Source organism: Epinephelus fuscoguttatus, linkage group LG16, assembly GCF_011397635.1.
Source record: "Epinephelus fuscoguttatus linkage group LG16, E.fuscoguttatus.final_Chr_v1".
NCBI classification, from domain to species: domain Eukaryota; kingdom Metazoa; phylum Chordata; class Actinopteri; order Perciformes; family Serranidae; genus Epinephelus; species Epinephelus fuscoguttatus.
Genome location: NC_064767.1, coordinates 15,123,913 through 15,138,896, shown reverse-complemented (window position 1 = coordinate 15,138,896; position 14,984 = coordinate 15,123,913). Strand labels below are relative to the sequence as shown.

Sequence of the window (14,984 nt, the reverse complement as noted above, 5' to 3'; positions counted from 1 at the left end):
TTCATACTGTTAATAGCACAATAAGACAATAATGCATGCAAAATATTACATCACACCTTTCAACTTCACCACAGTTAAAGATTTAACGGACTTAAGGGACTGTGTCAAGGAGTGTGCCCAACAGGCAGCACTTACTCCAAGTTGTAACAGCTCCATCATTCTGTCAACCCTGTCCAAGTTCTTTGCAACAGTACTGTGTGTACTGCCAGGGTTTGATAATGTTGTGTGTTTACAATGAAAAACACAACAAAACTAGAAAAATACAACCAGTAGATTGCAGATCTCTGCCAGGCGTGTCTGGGGGCATGTGGGTGGGGGACATGGAGTTCAGGGAAGGCCATGTTATCAAAGTGTATTCTGCAGATGCTCATCTTTTTTTTTTTAAAAAAAAAAAAAAAAAAAGAGAGAGAGAGAACAAACTTTTCTAAGAATGTCGGTTTCTGAGCCAAAACAAAGGCCAAAATGTGGCCTCCAACAGACTAAGTAAGGCTTGTTTTTTTTTAGCCTGTCCAATTGACAGGTATGCCTTTTGCTATGTGATTGTGTGAATTGCTTGTAGCCCCCCACAGTCCAGTTAAGAGGAGTGAGGAATCAGCAGTCTGCAATGGTATAAAACAGTAAAAAAAAAAACAGGTTTTTAAAAAAAACTGTGAATCACAACAATCATAAGAGATCCTTCATTATACAGTCATAAATGTGCACAAAATATATCAGGCTGATGGGTCCAGTAGTATGCGACACAGACACGTGCACACACAATCACCTCCAAACTTATGTTTGCCAGAGATAATGACGCTGATCAAATGCACATTCAGTTTGCTTGGGAGTTATGTTGACTAAATTGAGCATGGTGCTGAGATGGCTCTGATATTATGAAAAGACCAAAAGGATTATATTTTTGGAAAATACAGATATGGTTTGACTGACGACTGACTGAGAGAATCACTTCCCAGTACAAAATGGTGAAGCATGTCAATTTCTTCTATGTAAAACAGCATATTGCAGTATTAGTGTATAGTGTGAATTTGGTGCAGCAAAGCAAGCGAGATGTGTATGCGGCCTACAAGATGTGCTGCCTGAAAAGCTCAACCAAGGGTTTGAAAATGCCCTTGCAGGTCATCAGCTGAACTACAGAATCAGCTTGAGACAGGTTGACATTTTAAGAAAGTTGCCTGGGTGCAAACTGCCAAAAAACAAACAAACACATGGGCTATGTTTGAGGTACAGTCATGTTCATGATTAGAAAATCTTGGTTGAAAATGGAAAAATGCCAATTTGTGTTTCTCACCTGGTCATAAAACTTTGGCCTGTTTTCACTTTTGTATTTTACAGAATTATTTCAAACTACTGATGTCACTAAGGCTTGCTTTTCTACTCACAGCCAAATCCTCCACGAGCTTCTCCTCAAAGCTGTTGTCCTCAGCTGATACCCACAGTTTATTGTAGCCTTGGATGAACAGGTTGACAGCTCTGTGCCTGGGGAAGAAGAGGATAGGGCGGAGAGACAACATGAGATTCTTGATTTGCATAGACAAATGCAAATAAGAGGTTGAAAAACAGGCTGCATTGAGGGACGCTATTAAACCATAAAAGAGCTCTGATTAGACTCTTTATTAATCAAGGCCTCTTATACTTATTCTAGGTTACGGCCACTCGAGAGTAATGACTATAATTTGTGAGAAACAAAATAACTATTCCTATAGTGCATACAAACCGAACAAAGCCTCCGGGTTTAATATGCGAATGCTAATGTAATCACATGTTTATACCTGGGTAAGTTGTAAAGGGGAGCCATCCTCAGGCAGGCCACCACTGCTCGTTTCCTCTGTTTGGACAACACCTTGTGCCACGCAGGTTTTTTACTTCTCTGTGGGCGTTCCACCTGAACCCAAAAACAAAGATAAATAAAGATGTGAAACAGATAATGTAACAAGGTAGTGCACATGACCTCAAATGACCCCAAGGAGAGCTGCAGAGATCCATCTTCATGCTTTTGTTTTACATTTATTGTACATATGCACTACAGGCAACAGCTGAAAAGGAGGCAAATCCTTACTTGTCAATGAACAACAACTCTAAAAAATGACCAACTAATCATGTTGGCAGAAACAAAATAAGTCAGCAACGTTCAGTAAACAAACACATTTCTCTACCCAGAGACTAATGATGACAAAGAGGGGTCATGAGTCACTTTACTTGCAGAGGACAATAGAAGAACTACGACTCAGCATCTTCATCGGGGATTTTTATAGAATGAATAAATGTATAGCCTATATATACACCACAAAATGGCTGAGACTTTATCAGTGGCCCTGTGAGGACAAGGTATATAGATGGCTCTAAGGACATCTAGACCTCATACAGTTAGTAAAAAAGGTCACATAAGTACCTTAAACTGTACTCAAAATCACTCAAAATAGCTCTAAAAATAAGGAAAGCAACTACAAAATAAACTATAAAACGATGCCAGCTTCTGACATTTCAAATCAGAGGAAAGCTCTTTCAGTTTCCCTAAGAAATCTTTCTCTCTGTCCCAGACCTTTTTCACAGCAGCCATTTTGAGCAGTCACTGTAGGAGGAGAACAGGTGTTACTGATAATATTAACGATGGCTCCGTTCTGTCCCAGCAAGGGCTCATTATGCTCAACGTTAGATACGGAGACTGACGGAGCCATCTGTCCAAACTCTGCATTCACTTCATTCTGTATTTGTGCACGTTTTCTGAAAGGTCACAGATGCGGACAAAACTGAGCAATACCACCGGGCATCGTGGGGGCAGTGAAGCGTAGTTCAAGAGAAATACAACCATAGGAGACATTAAAGAAGTTTTAATAATGGTGGAAAGCTATCTCTGATTAAAGGCCTCACAGATCACCACCACCTACAATGCTGCCTTTGTTTAAAGGCACAAATTACCATGTCCTCCACCATCGCTTCATCTGTTGCTGTGTGAAACTTGACTCTGCCCTCATGCGCCACATGTTGGCTGTATCAAGGTCATCATAAAGGATGCATGGAAGTATGAGGGCAGTGATGTTAACAATGTTTGAAACACATGTATCTATTTTTGTATGTGAAGGGAGTGTAAATGTGCCTCAAGCCATGACAGTGTGACATTGAGCCAGCATGCACAATACAAGGACCCTGAAACTGAAGCAGCTAAATGGAATTGAAATGGACATCATTAATTCTATTATTTGTACTTGTGCTTTTTCTACTGTGACATTTCAACATGTCTTAAAAAGGCCTACAAAGGAGAGGTCCATCAGTGAAACAGCAAAAAAGACAACAGCTGGCTGGTGAAGTACAACTAGCCACATTTTCAGCAGCTTTGATTAAAAAAAAATTAAAAAAAAATCACAATTTATCACTCATTATGTTTTTATAAGGTTTTAAAAGCTCACCTGGTCCAGGTAATAAAGGACTCGAGCTATGTCAAGAATCCTGTCTGCAGTACTTTGGGCATCAGTGATGGCAACCTGCTGGCTCGGGTGTTCTGCATAAAGGGTCTCCTGCCAGCGAAAAAAGAATGGCACATTTATTTCTTTCATCTCCTGTCTTTCTTCTGTATTTCAATCATGCAATTATAGATATTTTTAGAAAGACTGTTGGAGAGGTCTTGAATTCAGGGAAAAAAGGCTACGGCAATGAGAAAAAATAATTCAGAGCAAGAACCTTTAACAGGGCTGAAAGAGTGAATGAAGGAGCTTGGTTTGAAATGGGTTGGCTAATAAACATTATTAAGGAATCAAGTTGCTGTCCTGAAGCTTGCGTTCCCTATCGCCTTTAATTTCCTTGCTTGAATTCTCACATGATCAACAACAAAGCTGCCTATTTCACTGCAAATAATAACTAATGTTCATACAACCAACAAAGGATGGATCATGGGCCATGAAAAAAAATACCATCAAATGTTTACTTAAAAGTTTGTTTATGCTAATGACAAAGTAGAATTTATGCTTTTTTCCATCGCCGACTTATGAATAAACATTTATCACTGACTCATAAATAAGCAGATATTGCATGCATATTCTAAACAGTATTGTGAGTATGTCACATTGATGTCTCTGGTGAACAATAGGTAACTGAATGAGATTATTAAAAAACAAAAACAAAAAAAAAAAACAACAACAACAACAACAACAAAAAAAACAGCTTATGATTTTGCAGGCTATGAGAGCATTCTCCAGTTTAATTTACTACACACTTGCTGCCTTCCTCAAATTAAAAGTCACATGTACTCAGGCATGGCAATGAATATGCAGAACATCTGCAGAATGTGGAAGGTATACACTTCATTTGTACTCTAAGAATAGTCCAGATGAATGCCCTTTCTTGTTATCTGCACTTCATTTCTGCTCCAACCAATGACAGGCTGCTACAGGGATTCCACTAACCACATGAGACAACTACCTATCATATAGGAGTGTCTTCAGTTTTCTAATATGAGAATGTTGTCTTAGGTTAATGGGCCCAAAGAGAAAAAAATCCCCATAATGCAACTGGTATTTATGAATGAAAACACTGAAATACTATATACATGTTCAGAACACAAAAATAAAAATGCAGTGACAGCCTCTACCTGACTCTGAGGATGTATAAGGCAAGTGAAAACATGCTCTCGAATCTCATCTTCAGTTTTCTTCTGTGAAAAGCAAGCAAGCAATGGCAACATTAAATATATATACACCACAGACATATTTTAAAGGTATAGTGTGTGGAATTTAGTGCAGGGGTGTCAAACTCATGGGGGCTGGACTCGTAAAACCATTGCATAATATCCTATAAATAACAAACACCTCCAAATGTTTCCCTTTTTTTGTCAAAATAAGTACATATTAAAAATACTAATCTATTTACATAACAGCCTGTGATGTCTTGAGAGGAATAAATGCACTTTCAACAGTAATCCTCAATTCCTCCACCTTCAGTCAGGCAACAAGTCACTATCATTACATGTGCATTTTAGATTTAGAAAGCTACTCAATGTTTAACTTGCTACTGAAACCTGGCACCTCTTAGCCATCACAAGTGCATCACTATTGGGTATGCAAGGTCATCCTGTGGGCCGGATTGGACTCCTTGGCGGGCCAGTTCTGGCCCCCAGGCCATATGTTTGACAGCCCTGATTTAGTGGCATGTAGACATGAGTTTGCAACACTGCGACCAACTGAAACACCTCCCATGTGCCAAGCATGTAGGAGAACTACATTGGCTGGCGCATTACCACGAATGGCCCTACCTAGAGCCAGTATTTGGTTTGTCCATTCTGGTCTATTTTGGAAAAACATGGCTGACTCTGTCAAAGAGGACATACTCCATACGTAGATATAAACGTCTCATTCTGAGGTAACAAAAACACATAAATTCTTGAATTCAAGTCATTTTAAACTGCTGAAAACGTCATTATGACTACTATTTCTGTTAATATATCCCGCTAAATCCGACACACTGGACCTTTAAGACACTCATCTTCATCATGGTCATACCACACCGCAGATTAACAATTAACTACACTCATTACAATGTGATCTACACCTTCAAAGGGTCTGTCACATGAGGACGATATTAATGCTGGTACATGTCCAACTGACCTGAGTGAAGCCGCTCTTAGCCAACATGATAAGGCTGTGGTCGCTTGGAAAACTAAGCCTGAGTCCCATGGGGAGCAGTCTCTTCATGGAAGCCACAATGAGAGAGGTGTGCGTGGAATAACGATCCCCCTTCCTCTTCATTCTCCTCTGCTCATAGTTGAACTGAGTATTTAAAAGCCGTGAAGATAAATTAACTTTGATACTTGACTGAAAGTTGCCAACTTTTTTGTGATTAACATACAACTAGCAGGTGAGCATGAGGTGAATTTATAATTATGTCTGACCTTGGACATTTTGTCATTGTTGACCAAGAAAGCCAGGTTGTTGATTTCATTTTGGACCACATAGTTCTGTTCCTCCCATTTGAAATTCTGCAAGCAAGGATGAAGAAAAATGATTTGTAGGCTACAATATTCACTTGAACAACACTGACATGAGAGGAATAAATAAAAATACTGTGTGTCATCCTCACATGAGATTTGGCCCAGAATATAAAGACCTCTGCCACCATGCTGAACAGCTGCTCAGCGTCAGGGTTCGACTCTTTCAGCCAGCTGGCTCTGAGACAAGACAAACCAAAACACATCACTGAATATCACCGCAGAATTTATTCCTATAAAGCTTAACATATGCCTGAAATAATAACTTTAATAACCACTAAATGACACCCTGACTACTCTCTTTATTATCACAAAAAAATCCATGTTTTACTCATAGAAATAAAATGAACAAAAATGACACTGAAGTGTTTGCTGTAGTCATCTGAATAGTTCACCAGAAATTTGCTACTGTTATTGGTTGTTATGGTAACAACACGCACACATCAATGGGGCTGTCAAGTGTGTCAAACTCACTTGATGAGAACTCAATTTTTACCTACTGCTGCTTTTTAAGTGATCGAAGGTATTGACATCTTTGCAGTGAGTAGATGTTTTTGTAATTGGCAATACTGGGGATTACAAGTAATATAGCACATTTGTTTTGCAACTTTTGTTAAAATACTTGCATATTTTCCTGTTTCTTTTGTAGCCATTAATTGCATGTGTGTCAAAACATGATGTAACGTTACTGCAATGCAATGTCCAAGTACTCCAATGAGTTACTTTTCTCTGTAGGTAAAACTGTAACATATAACCAGCAAGCTTCAATTCCTCTTTAGCAGCAAGGCAATGGAGATAGTGCATAAAAGACACCTCTCCATGCTTTGGAGTACACCGCTTGTTTGGTCATTACTGCAAAGCCTCGCCTCATTGAGTTCTCAACTTGCAAGTCAATTTGTTTATAAGTTAGCCCCCTACAACAGTTGTAATAGCAACACTGCACATAAAATGGCTGCCACTCTAACCATCCTGTTATGCTGACTTGAATGGCAAAGTCCACTCTACTCTTATTCTACATCTTTGGTTTTACTTGTATTTTTCATTGCCTGAAATGCACCAAGAGCTATTTCACAAACATAAATGGAAAATTTGGTGCTCCAAAGGTTTGTGAAGAACTTCAGAGACCAGATGATAATCATGGGTTGGGTGATGTCAATATCAGATGAAGTGGAATAAGTTTCACTTTCTATAGACTCTTCTACAATTTAAAATTACTCCTGGAGCTTTTGGACTTAGAAAATAAGCTTGCCTACCCGCATCTAAGCTCCTTGGCAGCATGCCTTACCGATTAGAATCCACAAATGGGATAAGGAGGGGATAGAAGGCGTAGAGGTCTCGCACCAGTAAAGTGAACTTCTCCTGTATGTGCAGCTCTGCCTCAGAAGTATCACCCCCTTCTGCTTTCATCTGCTCCTCCTCTAGCAGCACACACTCAGCCCTCTTCCTCAGTTTTTCCATCAGTGGCAGGAAGTGGCTCTTTAACAGCTCAGTTCGGGCTTTGCATATAATTGGCTGAGAGAAAACTGAAAGATTTGACAACTGTTAATAGTGTGAAAAATGAAAGGTGTAACTGATGTGGACTAAAGAAAGCCACACATAAGTAACAGTATTGTATATGAGCACAATACCTGCCAGCTGTTTCATCCAGTCGCCCTGGCTAGCTCCCACATGGTTGAGGATGATACGGAGGATGTGACCGAGAAGGTCACTAGCATGTTGAGGAATGACAGCGGTACAGATGGGGCTGTCTGGCTGGCCCTCAGGGCCCCACTGCCACCAACGGGACATGTAGCTGCACAGCATAGGCAGAGTGACCTCCGTGACATGGATGTAGTTGGCCTGGCGAGCACCAGCACCAGCGCCTGCCAACTCCTCCGCTTCCTCCAGAGCCTGCTCCAGAGAGGGCAAATGGGGACACATGTCCTCCACCTGATCTGGCAGCCCCAGGTCTAACAGAAACAGATATGGAAAATAAAGCCAAAAAAACACAGGGTATAAAAGGATGGTGTGGATTTTTTGAAGTGGACTTGTATGGGGTCCATAGTCAGTGTATGACATACAGTCGATGTCTCTCAGCACGCCCCCAGTTTGAAGAAGTGGAATGCCAACACAGAGGCTAAGCAATGCACTACTTTATTCACATAAATAAAGTCCCGTCTACAAAAAAACTTTTCAGTGTACGCTAGATTTAGAGTATTTTTACCGCTTTACCTTTCCATCAGACAGCCCATTCTGATGGGAAAGCTGTTAACACCTTCAGTTCCCCACACATTCTCTCTTAAAACCCACCAGATTCCATTCACAAAAATGTCATTGTGGCACGCTAAACCCAAGAGCTGCTGGTCTCCCGCTGACTTGATCAATTAGTCTGTGTTATTGTGTGACTTTGGTTAATCCAAACCAACCATTTTAAATGCCAAAGTCACACAGTAACACAAATAAAAAACTGAACGCAATGGCAGACCAGCAGCTCCTGCATTCAGCGACATTTATCACTGTTTTTTTTCAATGGTCTGGCTGTGAAGAGACAATGCAACGGCTTTAGTTTCCTGTCAGATATTGTTGTCTGATGGCAAGATAAAGCAGTGAAAATATTCTAAATAAAGTGTCGCTTAAACTGATACTGATTTAATTTTAGGTGGTGGAAATATGGTTTGTTTCTGATCCCTCCACAGCAGTGCATTTATCAGCCTCCATGTCAGACTCCAGCCTGCTTCTCCAAACTGGGGGCGTGCTGACTGACATCTACTCTAGGTAATACACTGACTACTGAGTAGTAAAGTACCTCATACAACCCCACTTCAAAATATCCTAACTATCCCTGTAAGATAAGGGGTGAGAGCTTTTCATGGAGCCTGAGATTAAACAGACAACACTGATAAATATCTGTCTGTATACAATGTGTTTGTTTATTACCTTCTCTCTCAGAAGCACTCATGATGTTGTAGATGGAGTAAGGGTTGTTGTGGTTGAGGGATGGCTCCAGGAAGCATACAGGAAAAGTCCCAGTCAGGGCTGCCAGACACGCACCTGCTGCTGGCCTCTGCCTGTATGGGAATGCCATGTTAGGACAAAGCATGGGGCTGACTTGTGTCCAAATCGTATCAAACTGATTGCTGATGTAAGTTTACTTGCCAGCAATTTTTTTTCTATCTCATGTTCCAAATTTACCTTATCTTATCTTGGCCTTAATATATTTATTAATAGCCTTAATCCTAGGTGTCTGATGATTTCTATTCTAAATCGAAAATCCATGAAAATGAGCTTATGATTTCAATAATCAAAATCAAAAGCAGGATCGGCGATTCTCCCAGTATAGTAGAGTATACACATAAAAGAGGACAGTAACAGTTAATGAAGAAGTGCCAAATTTTTAACTAAAATTATATGTGAAAAAATACATTTTTAAACATTTAATTGAAAGAAAACATGACATTATAGTCATTAGCACAAAAAGGTAGTACCCCTCCATGTAGATGCTGCTACTGGTGCCAAGAGAGTAGAGGCTGTTGACGATCCTGTAACAGGACACCTGGATACTCCCCACTGGAAAGACAAGGTGATGCTTTAAGCTGATATCCTTGTTAGGTTCCTTTCAGACACAGCCAAGGATGCTGAGTAGGGAAGCTGATAACAAACAATCACGGAAAGATAGACGAGCTGGATGGCTGATTTAGGTAATGAATGATTCCTGGAAGGTCAGGGTATTAGTGAGGGAGACAATATGTTCCTGTTGCTCTGTGGCCATGACTGAGACACTTAATGAGCACTGGTTTCAAAGATGTGTAAGGTAGGAAGTTGAGGGGAGGGTGTCCCTGTGTGATTGCAAGGGTGTGGAAACCAGCTGTTCATTCAGTTCCATAGCATGCAGAGGGTAACAGATGAGACGGCTGAACACGTGGTGGTGGTGGTTGTGGTGGTGGTGGTGGTTGTATATGTACTGTTGTAAAGGTACAGGAAGGTATGTTAAAGTTCCTAAACTGGCATTGATTAAACCCCCAAAAACCCACATCTGTTCATCAAATTTACATATTTAGAAGGTTTAGCCATTAAAAAAAAACTCCCACCATGCCAAATAAGCCCTGTCTCTATCACCATGCACCCCTCAGCCGTCGCCTGCAGCTCAAGTCTACCTACTCACCTCCAGCTTTGCTCATCAAACACACATAAACCTGATGTTTTCTGTTTTGCTAGCTACACAGTGGCAAGTAGTAATAAAGGAGTGTGTCGAACCAGATACTGATTTCAAAGAAGAAGAAAAAGACGACAACAAAAATGACAAAGAAGAACAATTGTTCAGGGTTGCTAACATGTCAACTTATCAGACTGGTAATGTTTTTTATAAATCACTTTCTACAATGTTGTTAACATAACAGTAATAGATAACATTACCTTTCAGCTTCACTAGTTTATCAAATAGCTAATGATTATTTGTTGCTAACATCAGTCAAACCTTGTTACCGATTGCCACCTCTGTCAAGATGATCTGAAAGTGAAACCTAGCATGTAAAATACAGATACATAGCTACATCTGGCCTCTCCTTTGACACCCCTCATTTCGCTGTAGTGTTAGCCCCACCAAGCCCCTCAAGTTGACTGGATTAGTTCCTTAAGTATGTGACTGGCTGTCTGAATCTGTGTTTCTGAGAATGTCATTGGTAGACTGCAATTCAAGGCAAAAATGCTCACCCATGGCATCGGCTGCTTATTTTGCTGATGGTGTGTATTGTAGTATATGAAAACACCATATGGACATGTCAACAAGGTTAAAAACTCTCCAACTTTTCATTTGAAGAGGTCTTTAACAAACTGCCATTGTAACAGTGTATTTTAGGGAGCATTCTAAGGTGAATAATGTGTCGTACAAAAATTTGAGACATGCCTCTTTTACGGTGGTCGACATCAATGTCGCCCTTACCTAGGAGGTCCAACCCATAGTTTTGGCTGCCAAGATGCTGGAAGAGGGAAGTGAGGGTGGGCAGGAGTATGGAGGTTGTGTAGCTGAGAACCTTGGCCACCCCCCTAGCCTGCTGACTCCTGCTCTGAGGCAAAGAGACCAAGGTCACAGAAAGATTTTCTACAGTCATCTCCAGATCAGCTGCAGCTGCCTCGAAGAATGAATGCAGAGATGCTTGGATACACTCTGGGCCTGACTTCATCAGTGCCCTAAGACCAAAGGGTGAGAGAATGGCAGTTAATATTACATATATATATAAATATAAATATTGAGAAACAATACGAAGTTATTTTACTTTTTTAATTGCCGAAAATGGGCCTCCATATGTATTTGTAATTAAATAAACAGTAGTTGATTTGTTTTCTGCAAAATTAGGCAATATTAAAGGCACAATTAGAACTCAAAAGTGTATGAAATTAAAAGGTAAAAGTGTTATGCAGTGTCTCTTTTGGCAGGCTAAAATAAAACCAGTCAAATGAACTAAATCAGTTGCTAATCTATCCTGCAGACAAGTCCAAATGACATCAATCTCTTCTGAGTCTAGATTCTACCTCTAGCGTCATGCTTCAGAGGCATTGTCCTCAGGGAGTAAAAGTGATATCAACCACAATTAGATAGCATCAGTGTATCAGTGGCTCAATTACACCAGTCATCTCATCCTCAGACATGGTGTTGTGACACTGATGTGACCACAGGCAGAGCAGGGAGATCGATTCAGGCAGAGTAGGACAGTAGTGCCATCTAGCTACCTGGCATCAAGAGCCTGAGCCAAAACATGGAGGCAGCTCGCAACTGATGAGGCTTCGTTCCCTGGAAAAACACACACAAAATATGCATAACATGCATATACAAACAAGGCATTAGAATCTCAGACATCTTAAACAGCAAACCAAGGAATCAGCTGTGAAAGAGAACAAGTAGGACAAACTGATGTCTGAATATTTCCACACCATCCTTACCAAAGAGTGAGATCCTGTGTCTTACTAGAGCTGCAAGCTTACAAAAGAGGCTGGATATGAGGAGAAAAGACAAGTGAAGTAATGAGGAGTGGAAAAAAGGAATTACAGGACACGAAATCAGAAGAATGAGGGCTCTTCTGTTAAAGAAAAAAAAGCCTTAAATAAAACAGTTGAATTATTATGCAAAACATGTCTCAGGAATTGTCTCAGACTACTGTGTGTTTTGTTGGGGGTTGAAACACACCTTACAATCATCTCCTTTTCCTTTTTGGATGCGTGACTTCTATTACCACCTGAGCAGAGGGAAGTGGACAGGAAATACAGTCGGTGGCTCTTCACATATTGTTCCAAAAGAGGAAGGACAACCTGTTGATCGGAGTAATAGCCGGGTCACTTCATAAATCAGCATGTATTAATATATATATTCCCCATAAAATTTTGTCTGACTGACTTCAAAGTTTTATTTTTAAGTTTACATGCTGTTTGACAACATCACATACATTCTGTACCTGCTTGTCCCCATGTTTTATTGAAGCTACATCACACTCACTGGGAAAAAATATCTTAAAGACACATGTTTTACGGCTGCACCATTACATCAGATTGATAACCCTGGAAGACTTGTTTATCACTTGTTCGTTCAACTTGTTTTCTTCACTCAGCTGATGTGAATGTCTTCAAGAGGTTCAGGGTACAAGCAGTACCTGCCTGTTTACAGGGTTCCTACAGCTGAAGACAAGACTTTTTATTGCCACTTTGAATTAAATTTAAGACCGATTTAACAATGACCCAAACTGAAGGGGAAGAAATAACACGAGTCAACAAAAATCATTACGACTTTATCTGTCTTGTGACAGACAAGTGGGTAGAACAGGACTAGGTAGTACCTGGTGTTTGTTGGAAGGTTTTCTTGGCAGTTTTATATTTCTCACTCTGCATGTGGGAATCCTCAGCCTTGATGCCCACTGTACATAGTATTAAACACTTTTTGCATAAAATGCACAGAGCCTCATATGCAGTGCCTTGTTCCGGTTTCAGCCTTGCTGCAAAATCTTGGTTTAATAGCCAATTTTTGTCTAATTTGCACTTCCCTATTTTGTCCGGGGAACAGTGACAGCTAGCTAGCAGACAGTGGTTTGCTCTGAGTTTCTCTGCTGGACACAAAATATGAGGTTTTCTTTGTTCTACTATCCTGATCTGTGTGACGTTAGTGTGAGAGATATTTGGTGAATATAAATATATATATATAAATATATATAAATATATTAAAAAAATAAATAAAAAATAAATAAATGTATATATATATATATATATATATATATATATGTTACAAATTAATTTTGACATCTCGCAATGCAACATCAGAAAAAAACGATTCAGAAAGACAAGACATCATTATACACACTGAGGCCTTACTTTTTAAATTAATACATTTAGTGCATTTTAAGACTTTTTAAAGACCCGCAGGAACCTTGTGTTTAACATGAAACGTAATGATAGACCTCTCAAGGACCTATTGAGAAAAGAGTATAACATTTTGTACTCCATTAGCTCCTCTTATAAAGCACTAGCAGTTCACAGACAGCCAGATGGACAGCAAGACAGACAGAGACGTGCGTGGTTGTGTGAGTGTGTGGTTGAGTGGGAGGTGTGGGGTGTAGAGATCTGAGACATGACTGTTCACGGTATTGGCCTACTGGGTCTGACTCAGTGGGTCCCATCAATGAAAAATAGACCCTTTTCATTTGCTGCCTCCTCAGAGGCAGAATTGTGTGGGAAGCTTTAATCAATGTCCTGATGGCAATCGACACGCCCACATGGATTTCCAAAATGGTTAAATAAATTACACAGCCATGAAAGGTTTTACTTAGAGGGGTTGCCCATAGCAACCACATAACAAAACTAATTAGATGACATAAATGAAATAAGAAAAAAGGCCAGGAAGAGGGAGGGAAAAAAATGGCATTGGAAAAGGGAAATTGGAAGGAGGCTAGATCAATGTCAGGTCTCATATCAGACAGACAATTTCAACTGTATTTAGATATGTATTTGATCTGAGGCAAACCTTGGGAAAAAAAATAATTGGTTGATGGTGTGGAGCTCTCTCTCCTTTAGACATCTGTCCTCTGGCTTGCATCACCTCTGGGGAGAAAAACACAATGAAATACTAAATCAAAGACAAAGACTTAAGCAACCACAGTACTACAAAATAGAAAAATATTAATAATAAAAGTGTTTCTGGGTCATTTTTACATCAGACAGAAGTTCACATACCCAGGCATACTGTGAGCCATTTTGCGATGGTTCACGTCAAAACTACCCTAAATCAGACTTGCTGAATGAAGACTCAAGAGACTGTTGCTCGTTGTTGATAAAATGTGAGGATTCAGTGAAATATTCAAAACCTTACACTGTCGGCTACATGGTGCACTCATACCTCTGGAATGCATAATGTAAAAAATTCTTTTATGTGTTTTTTTTTTTTTTCATATGCATCATGTTACCCAGCTCCAACACGTGCTCTTGGGCATCCTCGGTGTGACACAGCAGCCGCTGAAGGAGACTGTAGCCAAAGCAGTTGGCTACAGCTGGAAAGTCCATCCCCACTGTCTTCCGATCCCTGCAGAGGGAGTGAAATCAAACAGGGATAATGATACACAACTGCTGGAAAAGACAGTGAGCTCTAACCTTAATTACTGTACAATCCAGACTATGTATTTTATTTTTCTAAACTGCCTGCATACCACTGTGAAATGAAAATGGAGCACCTCATTTGCTACCCACCTCTGCTATCCACCATACTGTATCACATTGCCCTTTTACAATCATACGCTCATTCTGCACTCACCTCCACACAGTGTAGCCGTTGAGCTGAAGGAACTTGAGGACATCCTGTGCTCTTTCTCTGAATTTAGTCTTCTCCTTGGCAGTCAGGGTATCATAGGGTACGAGCATTGAATGGCCACCCCCTCCTAAGAACAGAAATGGGTCAAGTACATTGCAATTTTGTTAACTGTTGTGCTCCCGCGGAGGAGAGGTGACAAGGCAAGAGGAGAGGAGAGGACTTCAGGAAATATTGTAGAACAGCTGTTGA

General features: G+C 40.2%; 1 protein-coding gene across 1 annotated transcript in view; it reads right to left on the bottom strand.

The window, feature by feature from the left end:
• Positions 1–14,984, bottom strand: part of ryr2b (ryanodine receptor 2b (cardiac)) — an 84,136-nt gene that overhangs the window by 26,299 nt on the left and 42,853 nt on the right. Inside the window, exons 59-76 of the mRNA XM_049600677.1 lie at positions 14,739–14,862; positions 14,395–14,510; positions 13,956–14,032; positions 12,135–12,256; positions 11,891–11,940; positions 11,681–11,741; positions 10,893–11,140; positions 9,439–9,520; positions 8,891–9,021; positions 7,603–7,923; positions 7,260–7,497; positions 6,067–6,154; positions 5,879–5,965; positions 5,595–5,756; positions 4,583–4,645; positions 3,405–3,512; positions 1,770–1,882; positions 1,380–1,476 (exon numbers count right to left, since the gene is read on the bottom strand). Of these exons, the coding sequence (XP_049456634.1) occupies positions 1,380–1,476; positions 1,770–1,882; positions 3,405–3,512; positions 4,583–4,645; positions 5,595–5,756; positions 5,879–5,965; positions 6,067–6,154; positions 7,260–7,497; positions 7,603–7,923; positions 8,891–9,021; positions 9,439–9,520; positions 10,893–11,140; positions 11,681–11,741; positions 11,891–11,940; positions 12,135–12,256; positions 13,956–14,032; positions 14,395–14,510; positions 14,739–14,862 (2,288 nt within the window). The remainder of the gene's footprint in view (positions 1–1,379; positions 1,477–1,769; positions 1,883–3,404; positions 3,513–4,582; positions 4,646–5,594; positions 5,757–5,878; positions 5,966–6,066; positions 6,155–7,259; positions 7,498–7,602; positions 7,924–8,890; positions 9,022–9,438; positions 9,521–10,892; positions 11,141–11,680; positions 11,742–11,890; positions 11,941–12,134; positions 12,257–13,955; positions 14,033–14,394; positions 14,511–14,738; positions 14,863–14,984) is intronic.